This window comes from the organism of the source record quoted next, unplaced genomic scaffold, assembly GCF_019419815.1.
Source record: "Pyrus x bretschneideri cultivar Hongxiangsu unplaced genomic scaffold, Pyrus_bretschneideri_v1 Contig4, whole genome shotgun sequence".
Lineage (NCBI taxonomy): Eukaryota > Viridiplantae > Streptophyta > Magnoliopsida > Rosales > Rosaceae > Pyrus > Pyrus x bretschneideri.
Window position 1 is genome coordinate 12,068,994 of NW_025999723.1, and position 20,223 is coordinate 12,089,216.

General features: G+C 37.5%; 2 protein-coding genes, 1 non-coding gene and 1 pseudogene across 3 annotated transcripts; 1 reads left to right on the plus strand and 3 right to left on the minus strand.

The window, feature by feature from the left end:
- The first annotated feature begins 4,167 nt into the window (after nt 1–4,167).
- Nucleotides 4,168–7,011, plus strand: LOC103938667. The gene is made up of 2 exons (XM_009348696.3): nt 4,168–4,580; nt 6,604–7,011. Exons 1-2 carry the CDS (start codon nt 4,382–4,384, stop codon nt 6,723–6,725), a joined length of 321 nt encoding a protein of 106 aa, XP_009346971.2. The 5' UTR covers nt 4,168–4,381; the 3' UTR covers nt 6,726–7,011.
- A 693-nt stretch (nt 7,012–7,704) lies between these two features.
- TRNAK-CUU lies at nt 7,705–7,777 on the minus strand. Its single transcript has one exon. It is a non-coding gene; the product is annotated as a tRNA-Lys (tRNA).
- Nucleotides 7,778–8,585: 808 nt separating this feature from the next.
- Nucleotides 8,586–9,996, minus strand: LOC125468822 (annotated as a pseudogene).
- Nucleotides 9,997–10,135: 139 nt separating this feature from the next.
- Nucleotides 10,136–15,851, minus strand: LOC103932522 (beta-amylase 7). The gene is made up of 11 exons (XM_048565486.1): nt 15,300–15,851; nt 14,457–15,026; nt 13,856–14,137; nt 13,289–13,366; nt 12,876–13,079; nt 12,376–12,570; nt 11,974–12,138; nt 11,630–11,890; nt 11,107–11,325; nt 10,706–10,925; nt 10,136–10,465 (listed from the first exon to the last, which is right to left on the minus strand). Exons 2-11 carry the CDS (start codon nt 14,913–14,915, stop codon nt 10,428–10,430), a joined length of 2,121 nt encoding a protein of 706 aa, XP_048421443.1. The 5' UTR covers nt 14,916–15,026; nt 15,300–15,851; the 3' UTR covers nt 10,136–10,427.
- Between the last annotated feature and the right edge of the window lie 4,372 nt (nt 15,852–20,223).

Sequence of the window (20,223 nt, forward strand, 5' to 3'; positions counted from 1 at the left end):
AGAGGGAAGGTCGTGGGGTATTTCTCAGGTGGTTTCTTGGAGTAATTCTCCGAAATTTGGTCGGGAAATGCATCAGAAACCCTTGTTTCCGTCAGCTTGGGTCGCCAAAGAAAAACGGGCCAAGGGAAGGGCTGGATTGTCGACCCCTCTCCCTCTCTTCTTTCTCCTCCTTTTCTCCTTTCCCATTGGTCATCTCCTTTTCTCCATTCCCCCCCCCCCCCCATTGGGCCGACTTCCTTACCTTATTTCTCATTTTCTTCTTCTCCTATTAGTCCATCTCTCTCCTTCCCCTTCTCATCCCACCATCCTGGCCACACATGTGGCATCATTTGATTGTTCCAAAAATCTGGAGTCTTCTAGATGAGGGCCAAAATTACAAAAATGTCCCTAACTTTAAACATTAATAACTCTTTCGTTATAACTCTGTTTCATGAACGGGTTTTGCCTACGCACTCGTAGGATTGTCCTCTATCCAAATATATCAACAAATATAATACAATATGTAAGGATAAAATATGTCCTTGTATAATTACATTGGGCCAACTAGGGGCATTTTCGTTATTTTCTACATAATGAAAAATTATACAACATAAATAATAATAAAATCAAGGAACGGGATTCCACATTTTCCCCATTCAAAATTCATAACCCTAATTCAATTTCCTCCACATAACTAATTTATATTTATATTTTATTTTTCAAGGTATTACAATTAATGTATGGGACTTGTGTTTTAGTTGATTAGATAGAGACACACTTCTTTATGAAAGATTTTCATGATATGAAAATTAGTATTCTAAAACTTCGATGAAATCTAGAGTTTGTACCTTTTCGATGATTCAATTTGAAAATTTGTTTGCTTAACGATAGGGTCAGTTTATTGATTTTGTTATGCAATCTATGTATCTAGAAACAAATTGATTTATTCTGGTTGAAATTGTCACATCCCCGCCCGGGGTCCACCACATCTCGGGCCCGCTTCATCATCGCAGCACGATATTGTCCACTTTGGGCCCCGACCACGCCTTCACGGTTTTGTTTTTGGGAACTCACACGAGAACTTCTCAGTGGGTCACCCATCATGGGATTGCTCTCGCGCGCTACTCGCTTAACTTCGGAGTTCCAATGGAACCCGAAGCCAGTGAGCTCCCAAAAGGCCTCGTGCTAGGTAGGGATGGGAATATACATATAAGAATCACTCACCTGGGCGATGTGGGATCTAACAATCCACCCCCCTTAGGGGCCCGACATCCTCATCGGCACACCACGGGTAGGGTTAGACTTTGATACCAAATTGTCACATCCCCACCCAGGGTCCACCATATCCTGGGCCTGCTCCACCACAGTAGCACGATATTGTCCTCTTTGGGCCCCGACCACGCCCTCATGGTTTTGTTTCTGGGAACTCACATGAGAACTTCCTAGTGGATCACCCATCATGGGATTGCTCTCGCGCGCTACTCGCATAACTTCGGAGTTCCAATGAAACCTAAAGCCAGTGAGCTCCCAAAAGGCCTCGTGCTATGTAGGGATGAGAATATATATATAAAGATCACTCCCCTGGGCAATGTGGGATCTAACAGAAATTCAACCTAAAAAAGTTGCAAAAAAATAAAAAAAACCGAACCGTAAAAAACTAAACCAAAGTTAAATTGAACCAAAAAAAACCGAAAGGAAACCAAATCGAATAGTAATTTCGGTTTGATTCCCGGTTGTGGTAAAAAACCTAACCGAACCCATCCCTAAAGAGGAATACCACTATTGTGTTGAAAACTTTCTTATACACACTCAATGCGACTCTCTAATATTTAGTGCACTCTATGTATGAACCCACCCCTAAAGAGGAATACCACTTATGTGTTGAAAACTTTCTCATATGCACTCCATGAGACTCTCTAATATTTAGTGCTTTCTATGTATGATTATGAAAAACATTTTTAATGATTATAGGGGGCTAGGGGGCTTCCCTATTTATAGAATTTGAGATACCTTTTTGGAAAACATGCAACCATTCATGAAGAGTCAAAAGTTGCAATTCTTCATTAGGACAGACACATATTTCCACCAAGATGCATCACTTGTAATTTCTATTCAATTAATAAATTTAATATAATAATATTCTTAAATTTTCCAACATTTTTAGTATTCTCACATTTATAAGAAGGTAACCAAATCATTGATGCCCTTGCAAATCACGGTTTCTCTTATACTAGTCTGGTTTGGTGGGATTCTCCTAATTTCATATTGTCGTATCATCATTGTGATTATCCAGAGCTTCCAGACTACCACTTTAGATAGCTTATATTTTGTTGGCCTTGTTATACCTTGTATTGGTTGTCGGAGGGTTAGTTTATTATGGCTACTATTTATGGTTAGAGTTAGGCTTTGTGTCCTCCTTAACTGATTTTAATTTCTTCTTTTTAATAAAGCTACCTCATTGTTTGTCACTTCTCATGATAACAATGCTAGAGTGGGATTGACTTTGAGATTTTACCAAAAAAAAAAAAAAAAGGGTTTGATTCTCATAGATGATAAGTCTGATACCAAATTATCATGACATGTTCACTATAACTTAGCCCAAATATTTTACCCTTAGTGTAAATTAGGGATAATGTTACATACACACCCATTTTTATTTCCCACGCACACTTGTTAATTTTTTTTTGACATTGATCTTTTTCAATTCATTTGATTTGATATCTGAAAATTAAGAGGCATCTGTGAGAAATAAAAATAGGTGTGCAGAGAGCACTACCTGTAAATTAATGGTTGTATTTTTAGAATGCTAAATAACCACTTAAAAAAGGCTTATTAATTGATTTGCCCTCCTTAAACTGTCATTTAGTCTCACTTTACCTTTTAAAATTGGTTATGTCTCATTTTGCTCCATGAGATGGACATTTTTGTCTTCTTTCACCCCATTTTTGTTCATTGCATCAAACATTAAATTAAAAGGGTAGGGTGGACATTTTATTTTTGACACAAGTCTTTACCTCCAACTTGCCTGTTAAAACAATCTAAATTCCATTTTCAATAATTCTGATGTAAGCCCCTGCTTGTCTCTCTTGCTAATTGATGTGGAGCTGTAACTGTAGCCGTTGGCAAAAACAAATAAAGGGTTGTGTTTCAAAGTAATATAATGGGTTGTGTTTCAAAATCTAAGTCAAGCCAGTCAATGAATTCAATGGTTGCAACTACAGTTTCGTATCAATCCGCAAGATAGATAAATGGGGGTTTAAATTAGAGTTATCAAAAATGAAATTGTGATTGTTTAAGCAGACATTTCGGAGGTAAAGAGTTGTGTCAAAAATAAAATGTCTATACTACCTTTTAAGTTAGCTTATATTTGACAGAATAGACGAAAATAAGGTGAATTGAGACTATATGAGACAAAAATTATAGTTTTACAGGGCAATAAAGTAAGACTAAATAGCAGTCGAGGAGGAAAATCAATTAATAAGCCTTTAAAAATAGAAATGAAAAAAAAATTGTTTGACTTTCCAACGAGAGATTTTTCAGTATGTCACATGGATACTATCATATGTTATTATATAAAGTAGAGAAACACTTAAAAAATAATGGCTTGAATGTTAAAATGGTCTATGTGTTTTAGTCATTGGGTCAATTTAGTCTCTGTGTTTTTAATTTGACCAATTTGGTAATTGTGTTTATCTTTATTAGCCAATTAAGGACATTTCCATCTAATTTATGTAAAACAAAATTTAAAATTATTATAAATGATAATTTATTTGATTTAAAATATTTAAAATGAAATAAAATTAAAAATTAAAAGAAAATTTGTTTTCCTCTCAAGTCTCAACTCTCTGATCTCCTCCTTAACATTACCCCCTATTTTTTCTATGTCACAATCTTAATCATTTTTCAGATTGGAAGTTTTATTTTTTATATATGTTATCTTTCATTGATTTTCATTTTTTAGTTAGGAGAAGGGGTAATTATTTCTCATATGAATTTTCTTACGAATTTTTTAAAAGAGATTAAATGAAATGTTCTTATTTGGCTAACAGAAAAAAACACAATGACTAAATTAGTCGAATTGAAAACACGAAAACTAAATTGGTCATATGACTATAACACAAGAATAATTTTGATATTTAAGTTAAAAACAATTTCCTTACCCTTATATAATAACATATGACATACTATCCATCTATCAAACACGTTTAAAAAATCTCACCTTAATCCTTATCAACGGAATTGAAAAAACCCGATGGCAAAATGAGTAGGCATACGGGAAGAAGAATTTCAAATTTCGAAAAAGCCCTGACCTTGAGATAATACAAAATTACCCTCCAAAACGAAACCTCAACCTGATTTCACGCTCTCACTCTCACCCCCCTGCATTAGTGCATTTGGAGGAATGGCGCTGAATTTAAGCGGATCCGATCTGGAAGATGAGGAGCTGGAGCGCCAAGTGCAGGAAATGGCGAAGAAGATTCTCGAGTACAGAGCCATTTTACCAGACCAGCTCAAGAATACCTTGGCCTCCATTCTCGCTGCTCACCGGCCCGCTATTTCGGATAGGTCGGGTCCTGGGACGTCCGGAGCTTCGAGTTTAGGTACGTTTCTTTTAAGTGGTTGCTGGGTTTTTCATATTTTACTGAATTATTTTATAATGATTGCCGTGTGCTCAGATTGATATCGTTTGCAACTTTCTAAGGTTTGTTTGGTAGCTGAGAAAATTCTAGGTTTGAATAGAAAATGAAAAGTTGGGTCTTTTTAGAGATGATTTATTTGGGGTTCTTAGAAATTTCAGAATCAAAATTGGGTCTTTTTTTTAAATGACATTATAATTTGTAGTGTATTTATTTTCATATTATTTTGGTTTGCACAAAACATAGAAGCTTGGTAGTGGAAAGAGCCCCTTTTGAGAGTTTTACGTTAATTCCCAATTTTGGTGGCTGCAAAGAGATTTGGATGGATTGTTGTGTTTCTGGGACAATAATTATATGGATTGGAGTAATTGCATTGACGTAGTGTTTGAGGCAATCCATCTTTTTATTTTTATTTTTATGCTAGTGATCATACTAGCATATCGGCACTCACACACCAGACATTGCTGATATTGATGTTGTGTGTCCCGGTTGTGGAAATGCTTAGTTGAGGGATAAAATTCCTCTCTCTTGTGTTGTTCTCAGTGACGAATGGAGTAATTGAATGTTGCTATCTATGTTGCATATAAATACTGATGGGTACATGTTATTAAAGGCAAGATTGGCGGCGTGTCTACTACTTGTATAATTTGTTCTTGATAGTGATTATATAGTTTACTTTCACTAAACCATTCTCCGTTTTTATATAGATTTAGTTCCAAAAGTCTAGGGTATTCAAATAGAAGGAACTCTTTCATTTGATACAGCATTACTTAACACCCAGAACACACAGATTTAGAAAACACAGAATTATACTTGCCAGAAATAAAAATTGAAGAATATAGGCAGCTAGAAGAGATTATAGAAGCTGAAGTAGAATTAACAGAAATTAATTTTGAATTCAGCACAGAAAGACTTCATCAGAAAAGTAAGAAAAAGTAAGCTGAGTAGATATTGAGAGAGAGAAGTGGAGTTTACCAGAAGTGGGCGCAGCCATTACCAACTTTATATTCAGCAGCTTTTGCTGAATGTTTCTTCAAGGGTGTTGCTTTGGGGGACATACTTCCATTCTTGAGCTTTTTGCGGAACAAGCTAAAGAACTAGTACCTCTATTCTTCTAATATTTCATCTTCGTATTGCTCTTCTATCCAATACTCCAGAATTGGATAATTATATGCGTCTGATTTTACAAGACAAACCCAAAGAGATAGAAGTTCATACGAGAGATTTGTTAAAAAGAGTTGAGAATCAATTAAATCAGTTACAAAATAGAATAGATAGTATTGAAGAATCTCAAACAAATTACAAAAGACTATAATAGATTAGAGTTAGAATGAATAGAGTAAACAATTTTACCATTTATCTATCTTACATAGATTGGTCAGTAGAAATAGTTTATTAGTAATAAAAGAAAGACTCTTAGATCAGCTTTTGCAAATTGAACAAGTTAGAGCAATAATGAGAAGGCCGGAACTTGTAAATAGATTAGTAATTTGCCAATGAAGCACTAAGGTGTAGATGATGTCTCTGGTTATGTAGTTGAATATACGGCTATGTTGATAGAAAAAGTGATCATGTGTTGACACAGGTCGCAGTGAGCTTTTTTAGAGATGGTAGCAATGTTGAGTCAAAGATTACAGTGGGTGGAAAATTATATGGAAGCGAATAGGTTGTTGTTTCAACTAGGTTTTCTCTCCTTTCACCTGTTGGTGCTGCTAGATTAAAGTTTCAAAACAAACATGTCTAAGAAGTTGTTATATTGCCTTGTCCTGGAAGATTGGTGCTTTATGTGAACGTGGTGTAGGATTTCTTGCATCTGTCATTGGAACCTTTCTTCTTGCTTTCCAATATCACCTTGAATTGAGAATTCCTAAAGGCTGTTTGTTTTGGTGCTGTTTTATCACCCCTAAAATAAGAAAAAGCGAAGTAGCATGGAGTTTCGTTTTCTCAAGGACAAATTTCCAGTTTTAATTATGTGTATATTTTTCAGATGCAGGGAAAGTTGCTTCTATAAGGCGGGATTACTGGCTGATGGAGATCAGACTTTCGAGAAGATGCAACTGCACAAAGATAAAGTTCCCAGCAATGTTGCTGCCTTGCATATTGTTTTGAAGAGGGCGGAAGAATGTTTCTTTAAGATTGACAAATTAGATCCTCAAAACCGAACGTCTCAGAACAAAGGAACTAGTTGACCGAGATTGCAACCCTTTAGTGGCTTCTATATCTGCTGTTGATTGATGTAGAATGACACAGATGTATTGAATTTGGTCATATTTGATTGGTACAATCAAGCAAGACGATGTTTAGCGTGAATGTAATTACCAAAGAAAGCGTGCTTTGAATTCGAAGTTATACCTTAATATGTTGCTAATTTACCAGAAAGCTCCTCTTTCAGATATCCTGACCTTTACAGTTGACTGATTAACTGCATAATGCACATACTACGTTTTGAGGTCATGATCAGGGATGCATGCTGGAATCAGGGTTTGAAGGTTATCTGCCCAGCTTAAATACACTGGAATTTCATTGTTCAAATTCAAGAAGACTTCTCTTCTAGGGTTGGGGCTGTTGCCTTCAAGAATGATGAACAGGGTTTTTCGGTACTTGTTATCGAGGAGTAATGTTATTAAGGCACACAAAACTGATCTCATCCTTGACGCTTTTTTAATACATACAACAGTTAGGCATTACCTTTATTAAGGTGCAACCAACGAGGCCTTGTTCATAACTGAATAAAGTAGTGTCACACACAAAATTGAGAGATTAATGTTGTTTTGTTGCCACTCATAGTCGAATAAATTTGTCACACAAAAAATTGAGAGATTAATGTCTTTTAGTTGAGACTTGGGTCTAGTGGTATTTTATTTTACTTATAAGTTTGAGGTCTTAGTTAAGTTCTCGTCAAAGACAAATTCGGACCTAATTATTATGGCTAATCCATTGTAAGGTTTAGCTCACTTTTTCACCCGTTAATGTGGATAATATCAAATTAAAAAAAAAAAAAAAAAAAAAAAAAAAAGAAGCCAATTAGGTAATAAAAAATGAGATTAAAAAACTTTGGCGATTAAAAAAAGTTAAAAATATACGACAACGCCCACCGTGGGGCTCGAACCCACGACCACAAGGTTAAGAGCCTTGCGCTCTACCAACTGAGCTAGACGGGCAGCTTGACAACTCCGCTTATACAAACAATATGCCATATGATATCGAGTTCCAGTACTTGCTAAATTCCCCGTGGTGGAAGCTGTAGAAGCATGGTGTTGACACAAATTCACAGCTTCAAATTTAAGAATTACAATCCAAAAGACCTTAAAAAATAATTGAATTAAATTCATCTTTATGAGACGTCCAAATACATCAAAGCATGTATTTGAATACAAGAATGGTAGTTTCCGAATATTCCTTCGGATACAAGAATTTCAAATCGATAAAAATTTGCAGCCAATTACATTGTCATCTGAACCAATGTTTTAAAAGACGCGCCCTGAGGCGCGCCTAGACGGCTTTGGAGGTGGGGTGGGAGTGATAACGCCTCTGCCCAGTGGGAGTGGGCGAAAACTTGCCGAGGCGTGGTCGAGGCGAGACTAGGCGGCTGAGGCATGCCTAAAGGCGGTTGGCGGGCGTTCCTAGATCCATCCGCGACCCAAAATCGAAGTAGAATGCTCTGTTTTCAGGCTCTGTCATCTGGGTTTAGGGTTGCAGGTGTGCGGCGTCTTCACGAGGAAGACGACCGCGAAGAAGGATTTTTTTTTTTTTTTTAAAGACTTGGTCCAAAACGACGTCGTTTTGGCCAAGTCTTTAATTTTTTTTTAAATGACTTGGCCCAAAACGACGTCGTTTTGGCCAAGTTTGTTTTTCTTTTATTTTTAAAACCCCAAGAATCCATGTTTGGTCTGTTTTTCTCACCTGTTTCCTCTGTTTTTCTCACATGTCCCCTATTATTTAAGGTCTTGTAAGACTTCGCCTCACGCCTCACGCCTCACGCCTAGGCCGGGCTATCGCTCGGACGCCTCGCCCACGCCTCACGCTTTTAATACATTGATCTGAACTCAGTTCAGGTACTGAATTGACAAGCCCCTTTCTCACATCAAACATGACTCTGCCAATCCCCTTTCCCACAACATAACATTTCTTCCCAATAGCTACGAGCTGACAGGGCGGTCTAGTAAGCCGTGATGGCAGCAACCCGACAGGGATCCACTCCCTCCCCTTCTCCCACATCATCAGCCTGGTTCCTCAACTCCGATCCAACACAGAGGGTTCCGCCTATGACAACTGCTGGACCTCGCCAGCCCGAAACCATGTCATATTCTGCGTACTGCCATGTCCCATTGACGGTTCATAAACGACAGCGTGCACATGAGCAGTTACAGCACCAGTGCCACAACGAGCGTAAACCTTCCCGTCCACGACCACAGAATCCTCAATTTCAGGAACAATGTTTGTCATAAAATATTTCACAAGAAAAATAGCACCTGCATGCACAAATTAAATGAACCAAAGCTCTTTAAGATTTACCATAACAAACAAATGAGCAATCAATATGCTCAGAAAGTTCGAGCAGGTGAAATATATATGAAGTTTGAACCTGAATTCTAGCTTCACCCGTGCAAATACCTAGCAGTGGACAAGGGAGAAGCTTCACCCCAAGCGTTCAGGGAAGCATTATAACTGTAGACCTCATCAGTAGCATCTTCACACCAACCGCAACCACCCAACAAGTAAACTTTCTTTCCCGGAACTTCAAAACCCATTCCCTTTCTCTTCATGATGCGAGGCGGAAGCCCATGAACATAGTAAGTTTTCTGTTGTACTTCAGGTAAGATTATGAGATTCTACTGTGGTTGTTATAATGAACCAGGATGATTTCTTACCTTGGACAACTGCCGCTTTGGATAACTTGTTCAAATCACTTTATCTGGTAAAACATAGTACGTTTTTTGTCGAACTTCTTGCATTTGATAATTCATTGCTATGTACTGATAGAATTCAGATTGTACCTGTATTTTTACCTTGAGATCAGGTAATGGTTATGAAAGAATTATGGAAGTTCCGGCGAAGCAGAGGATGGAAACGAAAAGAGTCCCTCGTCCACAATCACAGCGAGGAGCACAAGGCAGGGCTTTCAGAACTCTGGAAGATCGAGCGTATGGACTTCTTGTAATACATCATTAAAGGAAAGGAGGGAAAGATGGGACGACTTCGCAGGGCGGCTTTTCGATGTAGATGAGTCCGGTGACATGGTGTTCAAGTAAAACTTTGGCGAGTAGGAAATATGGTCTGAAGAATGTCGATCGCAGTTCCATGAACAATCCTTTGGGGAATTCTTTTTTTTTTAAGTGCACCGATATATTTTACAATAAGAGGAGTGTGAAGTGCGTCTAAGCATAATACTGAGTGGCTCCTTTTGGGAATTCTTTGATTCTTGTCAAGCATTAGGCCCGCGGTCAGTAGCTGCTTATGGCGGTAAAAGAACACGTTAAGCAACTGCAATTTGGAGAAAAGTACTTCCGCAAGCAATGTTTTCTAAAAGCTACAAGAATTTTACATTTAAATTACTTATTACATATCAATCATGATCGCTGTTCGATTACAAAATAGTTGAATCTCGTCGTTAGCCACTGTCATATCGACTGGTATAGGTAACTGACTAATACTAATACTAATACCCGCATCTGGAAATTAATGAGCACAACAATTTTTGGGGCTATGAAAATTTTCCTCTTTTTCTCTAAGAAAAGAAGAAAATACACTAACCGAACAAACCTCTCCCTTCAAGAGGATAAATAAAACACTATCTGGCAAGACTTCGTTCTACTTGCTATATACTTGGTGATCAACAACAGCTTCCCCTGCAGTGAAATTCAAAGTTACAACTCATAACCGTCTTCAGAAAATCGACAGCGACAGCTATGTAAACTGGTTCTGATTCTTTTTCATTTTTTCTTTTATGTTCTCCAATATGGAGTAGCTTTTATACGAGCATATATCGTTATTTTACGTTCCCATATTCTAGTACTAGATCAAGAATGCATCAAACAAAATCAAGAATAATGCACTGATCAGATGTAATAAAACTAAAGGTGCCTTACCGTGCATTCTCCTAACGAATCTCTCAAATTCCATGAAGTTTTGTCTTTCCATTAGGAGTGGACTGAGCCTAAGGTAGGTAAAAGATGACAAATGCCTTCCATCTGGATCAGTCAAGGGCTTGGAATTATCCAATATCTTGTTGTAGCTGATACGATCATGACAAGCAAGAGCATTCTCACTAGAAACTGGTACGCAAACATCCCACGCAGCATTCAGCACCTGAAATGGTAGCTTATAGTATTAATTGCCAAAGACTTCCACCGCGAACATGCATATATTGTTCAATTTAGGATATATCTTTCACAACAAATTCCAGTAGTTTCCAAAACAGACAGATTCTAATCAAGAAAAGTGCTGAAGCTTGGCACTCCATGACTTTTCAGATAAATTTGATGCTTACTTGCCAAAATAAACCCTCAGAATCTCCCAGTGCCTCTTGGAATTCCTCATGCTGGTCTAACACGTGCAATTCAGTACACGCTAATTTTACAGTAGCTTCATGCTTCTTTAGCATCGTCATGATTGGAGCATAACCATCACGATTGCATGAATTATAGAAGCCCGCAGTCAATTCAGCGGCATGACTAGCTGTCTTGTACCACCAGTGAAGACCTGATAGCTGCTTAACAATTAAAATATAGCAAACTGACTGATCAATCCATAACTAGCCAAATTACTTCTAAGGTTGCAAAACTTTCAACACTCAACAATATTAGGCATGCATAACAGTCTTCATTCTAGATTAAAACTTTAAACTTAGAATCCAACATGGTTAATTTTGTCTTCGGTATTATTTCAATCCTTTGGCCACATTTGCAAGGTAAGTTCCTAATTATTTTTTCTATGGTTTTAATCTTCTTTCAAATATCAGATTTAAAACATTCATCTTTCATTTATGTTCAAAATGATGGAAGCTGACTCACCTTTGCAGCAATGCAGGTTCCGTCGAAAGCTAACTTGGCTAGAGAAAGCACCCGATCACCATGATCAACTAAAACTCGAGAGTACCAGTTAAGGAAGAACCTGCCATAGTAGCCATCATAATCACCGCCTTCGGAAAAGAAACCGGTTTCATTTGGCCGGGAATTATAAGAACCTGCATTATCTGGACCTCTACCCCAGAAGGAGTGTCCCTTTGCTTCTGCTGCCTTCCTCAAACTTTTCAGCAAATACTGATCGTAACACTGCAATTTTTTAAATGCTCAGGCTGAGGAAATAGACAGACCCATTCACTTGTAAACAGATAAAACATTATTCAACAAGTTACCTGAAATTCACCGACACCGGGATATCGCCAACCATGCTTTACAGGACAAGATGGGTATCGCAATTCCCCACACGGACCTAGTCCGATTTGAATCATGGAGATATTACCATCTTTGAAGTACTCGTCAAACTCTACACGGAAGCTTCTCATGCAGTCAAAGTATACCTATATCAGCAAAAATTAGCATTTTGACACTGAGTATATAGGACTACCATTCAAAAATGGTACAATATTATAGAATAACTGCCATCTGTACAGGCCATTAATTGAAATTCTCCACACAAAAAAAAGATTTTAGATCAATAGGTGTAAATGGTTTGACATACAAAGAATACAGTCACTACCAATTTTTATTGCAAGCAGAAAGACTAAGGTCTCATTCATCATATGTTACTGTAATACCTCAACAGCCGTCCGGCCTCTTAGAACTCGTTCCTTGTCAATTCCCCATGAAAGGCATTCAGGATTACGTCTTCCCTCTCTATCGGTGAAAAATATGTCAGGGTTGCTTCTACCAATTTCAGCCACCCAATGAGGCAGTGGAATACACACATCATCACCAACATTGCCTCCACATTCATGAAATGACATCACAACCTTAACATAGAAGTTGCTCATCAGACCCAAATAAATTTCGGAAGAACTAACAAAAGCAACTATGTCCAAATGATCATAATCTCCAGATTTTTTCAGCAATGGTTAATAGTGAGTGAATTCAGAGCATGAAAGGGAAGTGAGTTAATTGGTTCCCACATTGTAAGACAAAACAAAACTTTGCCAAGCATTACAGGAAAACCATGGAAAGGAATAGGATAAAAATGACCACAAAGATGGCAAAACAATTAACCACTTGTGTTGTTAAAGCTTCTGCAAGTGAAAAAGCGTATTCATATAAAACAGACCTGTAGCTTCAGCTTAAGCTCGCGCACCATCTGAAAGAGCCTCCTGTATCCATTCCAGTTATACTCCTGTGGAGCATGTCCTTCTACTATTCCCCACCAGCAATCAACCATAACCCCATCTACATTCACTGATTTCAAAACCCTTAGCTGCTTTAATAGACCATCTGGATCAACCAGCTCACACTTCATATTAATGACACCTAGCTGCCACCAAAATAAAAGACATGATAAAGAGCATATAGATTAGAGACTAAGCTTAAAAACAACCGGTATCTGTCAAGCAAAACTCGAACTCCTTGACATGGCAACCTCTAATGCAGGATACAAAGTAGAAAAGCAAACCTATTGAAAAGCAGAAAACCAACAATTTAACTTGCATAGTAAAAGAATATTAGGAAAGTTACAGAACTCACTGGTAGCATTATATAAACTGGAATGTTAGCGGTGCTGGAGAAATCACGTTCTTGTAACTTCAGGGGTATGTCAACAATCTACAAAAAAATAATTAATGTGCATTGAAGAATGTGACACTGCCCAACTTAGGAAGCTATTACTTAACTCAAGTATACATTAATAAAAATTAAATGAACTATATGAGAAATAGAATTTCACCACTTATGGGGTCCTAGTAAATTGCAATGCAGTTATAAGCATAAACGAAGACAGTATAATGCAGAGTCATGCCTCCATACATTTGCTAACATAGGCTACTGTTATTTATGCTATTTAACGCCTGATGATATGTGATAACAAAATTAACCAAGATGGTACAAATAATGACCATATAAGAGAATTCAACAACTGCATACCAAGAGATATATCCAGAAACCCATACCACAGTTGAAGTCTCAACAAATACGTCCACACATGATGCCATGACAGAATGCACAAAGCATGATGTTATGGGGTAAAATAATTTTTTATTTTTTATATTTTGGTAGGCATAGAGTCATAGACTGTAAGATTTCTCATTATAGTACCTGTTTGTCACCAATATTATCCATGGAGCCACCTATAAGAGGATGACTCTCTGTTTGACATGCTCCTTCCCCCACAAGGGATGAACTTTGGGACCGAGCACTTGAGGGGAGATCATAAGGTGATAAACTGGGCAAATAAACACCTTTGGTGTTACAAGCATTAAGCTCCCCAGGGCTCTGATAGCTAGAAGTACCTCCTTTAAGGGAAGCAGGAGTATGTGGGGATACCATTTGGGAGGATGATGTCACTGGCGCAGAATTGACACCAGCCAGCCTTGCACCCTGTAAAAGTTCAATAGAAAGATTCCCATTTGGGGTTTTTCTGAAATTTGTTAGAAATGAGAATCATAATAAGATGCATTAAATGTCATCCACAGGTTCATTAAGGAAGCCAAAACCAAACATGCACTCATGATCTAAGATCAGCCAATGCATGAACCACATGAAGATCAATTTTTTTTCTTTTATAGGAAGACGATCAATTTTAAACATAATATGCAGTCATGGTCATAAATAAAAAAAATAAAAAAAAAGGAAGCTAAATTCTTCAAAATAGGGAAAAAGAAAAAAGAAAAAAGCTTCTTGCTTGAGAGAGAAGTACCTGAGATTTTGAAGGAAACGTTGTTCCATCTGGAAGAACAACCCAGCCAGCTTCCCTAGCCAAAGCTGCAATTACATCATTGATATCAGCCCTAACTCTAAGATTATAATTTCCATGCCTCCGCAACCCTGCTAAGATCCTTGCAGTGATGGCCCTGCGCTGCCGTTCTCTCAACTTAGTTCTCTCCTTCTCTTCTATCGGTCTACACCTCCTAGCTCCTCCCCCTCCTGGAGTCCCCACTTGTTCTTGAAATTGATGGTGCTGTTGAAAACGGTTATTATTATTACTTCTTGTTGGCATTTCCCCATCAACGCCCACCATCATTTGGGTGGCATCAACATGCTTCTCTCCATCTTCATCATCTTCTTCATCGCCATCGTCCTCTTCTTTCACGTCCATCTCCATTTCTTCGTCATCATCTTCTTCACTTGTGATTAACTTCTGAAGACCCGACGCCATAATCTCGTTATTCCGTTTATCCTACACTTTAAACCCCCTGATTATCCTAGATTCTTGATCCTTCTACCGTGAATGTGGAAACCATCACTGCTTAATTCGCCACATAACCACCTGAAGGATTAGATTTAGCCATAGCTCACGTTAATAAATCAACTATATTTTAAAATTACAGAGGCACGGAACCTACTAAATTGACTTGTTTACACCTATTTGGCTCTAATCAGTTGACTCAAATTTTCTCAGCTGCCAAACAAGGCGCTTATTCTCTATTACTTTCCACACAAGTCACAAACAAGAAAGCTTTTAAATTTTCTCATAAAAAACTTTCTCAGAATCAAAATATGACCAAAAAGCAAAACTTTTCCAAATTGTGAACTGAGTTACCTTCTAAAACCAGCTGGGACGACCGAATTATAGCAAAATTGACTCCACATTGGCCGGAATTCTCCATTTCCTCCTCGAATTCGACCTCCTCGTCTTCACTCAGAGCCCCCAATCCAACTTTTCTACCCGATCCATCTTCTCTTCCGCCTTTCAGAAGCCCTAGCTGCTTCACCGGGTTCCGTGCTCGAATTTTCCGGCGACCGGAAATGTATAGTACGGCGTCGTCTCACGAGGAGTAGGCCAGGGCTCCGAAGAGGAAGGCGGAGGGGGTCAGAGATGGGCGGGTCGGGTCGGGCGGGAGAGGGTTGGGAAGGGGGAAGCGTGCGAGCATGCGAGGATGGGGGCGCTCAGGGGATTCTCACGCGTGCGAGGTGCGAGCGTGTTTGGGGGATTTTCTGGCACGAACGAGGCGTGCGTGGGTGTAAGCATGCGGAGAACGGGTGCGTTTCACGGTTTGGGCGTGAGGCGTGACACGTGTCGCACGTGCCGAGAGCGTGGGCTGTGGGGACGTCAAGGACACGAGATTTGGGTGTGTCCTGATGTGTGGAAGAGGAATCACGTGAAGTTGCAACTTGCAGGACCGTTGTCAAAGTGAATGGTAATGACTCTGAGCTGTTTACGTGAATGATTGTTATTTGTTGATCATGATATTATTAGATGATTATGATGTTTGAGGATGGACGATGGTTACTTTTGAAAATAATTTAGAAAAGAGAGAAAATTGAATATTTTCAAGTGCTGATAACAATTATGTTTATCAATTGATATGACGTTTTAAAATGAAAGATATAATCACATAATAAGCCGTTGAACATTAAGTTTTAGGATTATTAGCATTTATCCTTCGTTATATGACATTTTAGGATGGATTATTAGTTGTAGATTATGAAATGCTAGAATGATCATCATTATGAATCTTTCTTGACTTTTTCTTGTTTTTTTACATTTCGAAGTTTATTTATGTTTCATTTTCTGCAATGTAAATCCGCTTTTCAGCCCAAAAATCTCTTTTATAAATGTTTGTAGTCTTGACTCAATCATGAAGTGATTACACTCAATTTCTGCTTTCATTTATATCTTATTTTTGTTTACAAACTTAGGCAAACACATGTTCACATTGGTTTCTAAGTCTTTGTTAATCCATTCTCTTTTTGCTTTCTATCAGTGCCTTATACCTTGCAATTGCTAGTAGAACAAGAAACAAAGAACCTAGGATTCCATTGTAGCCAATAATTTCCATATGTTGCCTGTAAGATACAATATCAGATTGTCATTAATTTGCCCATGATAATTGCTTAAAACCAGCAATAAAAGTATGTTATACTAGCTTTATACAAGTGAACACATTCAATTTCACTCTTAATCAGTATTTTAAAATAGTCACTTCGGGGCGCGCCTATGTGACCTTGGAGGTTGGGCAGGTGGCTTGCCGCCTTTGTTTTGTGGGAGTTGGCGAAAAACTCGCCTAGGATTTTCGGGGCACCGAGGCACGCCCAAGGCATGCTGAGGTAGCCGAAAACTTACTTGAAATTTGTTAGGGACCTCGAAGTCGAAGGCTGGGCTCATTGCAGCGACTGCCTTCTGGTTTTTCTTAAGTTTCAGTAGCGGCACCTTCACGAAGAAGACGGCCGTGAAGAAGATAAAATGCTTATTTTTTTTTTCTTAAGACTTGGCTAAAAAATGACGTCGTTTTGGCTATCTTTTTTTTTTTTTTTTTTTTCAAATGATTTGCCCCAGGACGACGTCGTTTTAATTTAAATTTTTTTTTTTTTGGCAAGACAAGTGACATATACTCTCTCTTAAAACATCCAAAAGAGTTACATAATTTAAACTCTCAACATGTTTTAATTAACTGGATAAAACCACAACAACTTTTCAACATGAAATGGAGACAAATTCTTGTAGGGTATATTTGGGTGAAGAACTTTCAAAAAAGATTTAGGCATAATGATGAAGAAATAAATCACAAAAAATTAGATATAAGAGATTAAAATGCAATACATGAGCATTACAAAAAATGCGCGAAAGAAATTCGCAAATTATTACCTGAAAGGATTATAGTTACGTACATTGGTGTGTATACATATAGAAATATTTACACTAATTCAGCAATTGCTTCTATGGTTCTACCATCCGAACCGCTACTTTATGCAATGTGATAATTGCTTAATGCCTGTTATTATTAAAAGCAATCTGATTCACTACTTTTTCTAAATTTTTGGCTTCTAATGAATGTCTCCCTTCAAGGTCCGTTTTATTTTATTTTATTTTATTTTTTTTTTATTTTTATAAATTGTCAAACGGTAGATTTTGTTATATTAGATATTAGATTAATAATCAACATGATTTGAACTCACATCGTCAAGTAAGGGTTCAATACCTTTCTACCACTGTGGTAAATGGTCACTTGCTCTAAGGTCATTGTTTGTTCCTATTATGCATCAATTGTTGATTTTTATAAGAAAATAAAACTGATTTTCGCATGTTCTTTTTCTCCTCTTTTAGCTTATATTTAGTGTTATTTTTTTACTCTCTTGAATTTATTCAATTTAAATGACTAGAAATAAACACGAGTATATGAAAAAAAAAGAAAAATAATGTGAAAATCACAATCACTTTCCAGATAGTTGAAATTTCATTTGTAAAACTTTTACAAACCATTCTCATTTTCCTTAGAAATTTAACAAAAGAAGAATAATCATTCAGATAACACAAAATTCCAAAATTTTGGATAGCAACCGATATGAGAGTTTTCATTATTGGGCTGCTTTCCTTTGACTGTTGAGTACCCAACATCCACGTCCACTTCAATGATTCATCTCAGTATTACGCTTTGTTTTGATTTTTTTAGATGAAACGGTAGCAGTTTATTACAATATTAAAACTTGAAACAAATATCAAAGAGAGCATTTAAGATAATATTCAAGTGGTCCTCAATACAAAGAAAGTTTAACCAAAAATCAAAGGCCAACTTGGCCAAACTAGTTGCCATCATAACGGTGGATTTGAGGGCGAGATATGCTAAAGAATAAGCAAAGGAACACATTCAGATTTTGAAATCATCCACACCCAAACATGGAGGATTGAGATGGTACTCCAAACTAAAGAAACTCCTTTTCTAATGAAAAGGTTAATCACTCCGTGAATTCGCTTCTGAGAACTTCTACGCATGAAACCTTGAATATGAACAAGATGATACTCTTCGATAATGAGTAGTGTTGACTCCAAAGAGAAATTGACAACGAACCAACTAGCATCCATACCTGAATTTTGTGTACAACAACATCTACAAAGATACTGATTATAAAAAAGTAGACTCATAAAGAGTCGATAACGACCAACATAAAATTAAAGGACTAACTAAGAGAGATGCAAATAACCTCATGAATGAGGCACCTGTTGACAAAAATATTAAGAAAAAAATAGATATGTAGCAATCCATTAGAGAATGAAGGAGGAAGGGCAGAAAAATGGGGAAAGGGGCTGCTACCGGCCCCAAGCTAAAGCCAGTGTCAGCTACTATGGAGATCTTAGATTTAGGGTTTGGTAAGAGGAAGGAGAGAAGAGATAGCGGCTAGGGTTTCGTTTATCCTTGGTTTTTTTGCTTAGGAAAATACTTAATGTTTGTTTTGCTTTACTTAAAATTCATATTTTTCATCTAATTAAAATTCATGTAGTACTTAATGAAGTGATTGTAATTGTATTGATGAATCAAAAGGAACTTACAAAATTCGGATGTTTTTTTTACAAGTTTAATGAAGAAAGATTAGATGATATTAGCTCTTCAGTAATGACCGTGTGCGAAGGTACCTATCTCCCACGTAGGGATGAGGACTATTACACCTAGAAACCCCCCGCCCCTCCCTCCTCCGCCATTTTTATTAGGAAATATTAGGAATGTAAAAGAAAATATACAAGCGAGTGGACTAAGCCAAAACTTGCCATGACCAAATGATCAACGAAACAGATAATAAGGGCGCAAAATGAAATGTCATGAGAATGGGCTAAGGCAACAAAATCCAGAACCGTAAACCACTAGCGATAAGCATAACTAAATACCCTAAATAAAGCTAAAGAATCAGCAACCTGATTTCTTTCTCAATAAATATATGTACATATAAACCGCATTTGACAAAGTCACCATAGACAGTTCTTCCATTCCATCATAAGGAACTAAGGGACAGCATAGGAACCTTGAAAAGATAATGAATAACCAACACAAAATTTGTTTCAATCCATATATGCTTCCATTCTATGACCAAGCTATATGCACAACCTCAATAAAGGCAAGAATTTCTGCAGCAACTAAACTTATAAAATTCGTATTTGAAGCAAAAGCACCAAGCACCCCACCCTTGGAAGAGCGACAGGATCCCCCCAAAACCAGCATGTTCGTTGGCACAAGATCTACCAATACTAACCTTAAGCCACCCATCCATCGACAACTTCCTAAGGATTGGAATAAAGGATGGAGCCCCAATAGAAAACGGTGAGATACCCCATAAAGACAAAATAGGCAACATTGAAGATGATGAGTTACAACTTGGGAAAAACAAGGTAAAACAGGTTGAGTCAGGGTTCGGTTTGAAGTTTAAAATCCATTCAGATAATAAGTTTGACACGACACGATCTGTTAAGATAACGAATTTGACACAAAAACAACAGGCAAACATGACCCCTTTGCGAGGTTTGATTAAAACTAACAATCATTAAGTAGTTAATCATGAGATTTCTACAATGTTATCCATCATGTTAACTATTAATTGCATTAAAAACATTATTGATCATACAATACCAATACAATCAATCGTCGCCATCTCCAATTGAAAATTGTTCAAATTGCACAAATCATTCGTGCGGTGCGAGTCATATATCAATGTCACCCGTGGACACGAGTAACATTGACATATAACACGCTTCGCAC

What these genes read in the sequence shown, in the direction of transcription:
- LOC103938667 (XM_009348696.3), top strand. Translation starts at nt 4,382, where the DNA reads ATGGCGCTGAATTTAAGCGGATCCGATCTGGAAGATGAGGAGCTGGAG. An exon ending in GTCCGGAGCTTCGAGTTTAG is followed by an intron (nt 4,581 to 6,603) that starts GTACGTTTCTTT and finishes TATATTTTTCAG; the next exon opens with ATGCAGGGAAAGTTGCTTCT.
- LOC103932522 (XM_048565486.1), bottom strand. Translation starts at nt 14,915, where the DNA reads ATGGCGTCGGGTCTTCAGAAGTTAATCACAAGTGAAGAAGATGATGAC. An exon ending in CAGTTTATATAATGCTACCA is followed by an intron (nt 13,080 to 13,288) that starts GTGAGTTCTGTA and finishes TTTTGGTGGCAG; the next exon opens with CTAGGTGTCATTAATATGAA. An exon ending in GAGGCCGGACGGCTGTTGAG is followed by an intron (nt 12,139 to 12,375) that starts GTATTACAGTAA and finishes TTGCTGATATAG; the next exon opens with GTATACTTTGACTGCATGAG.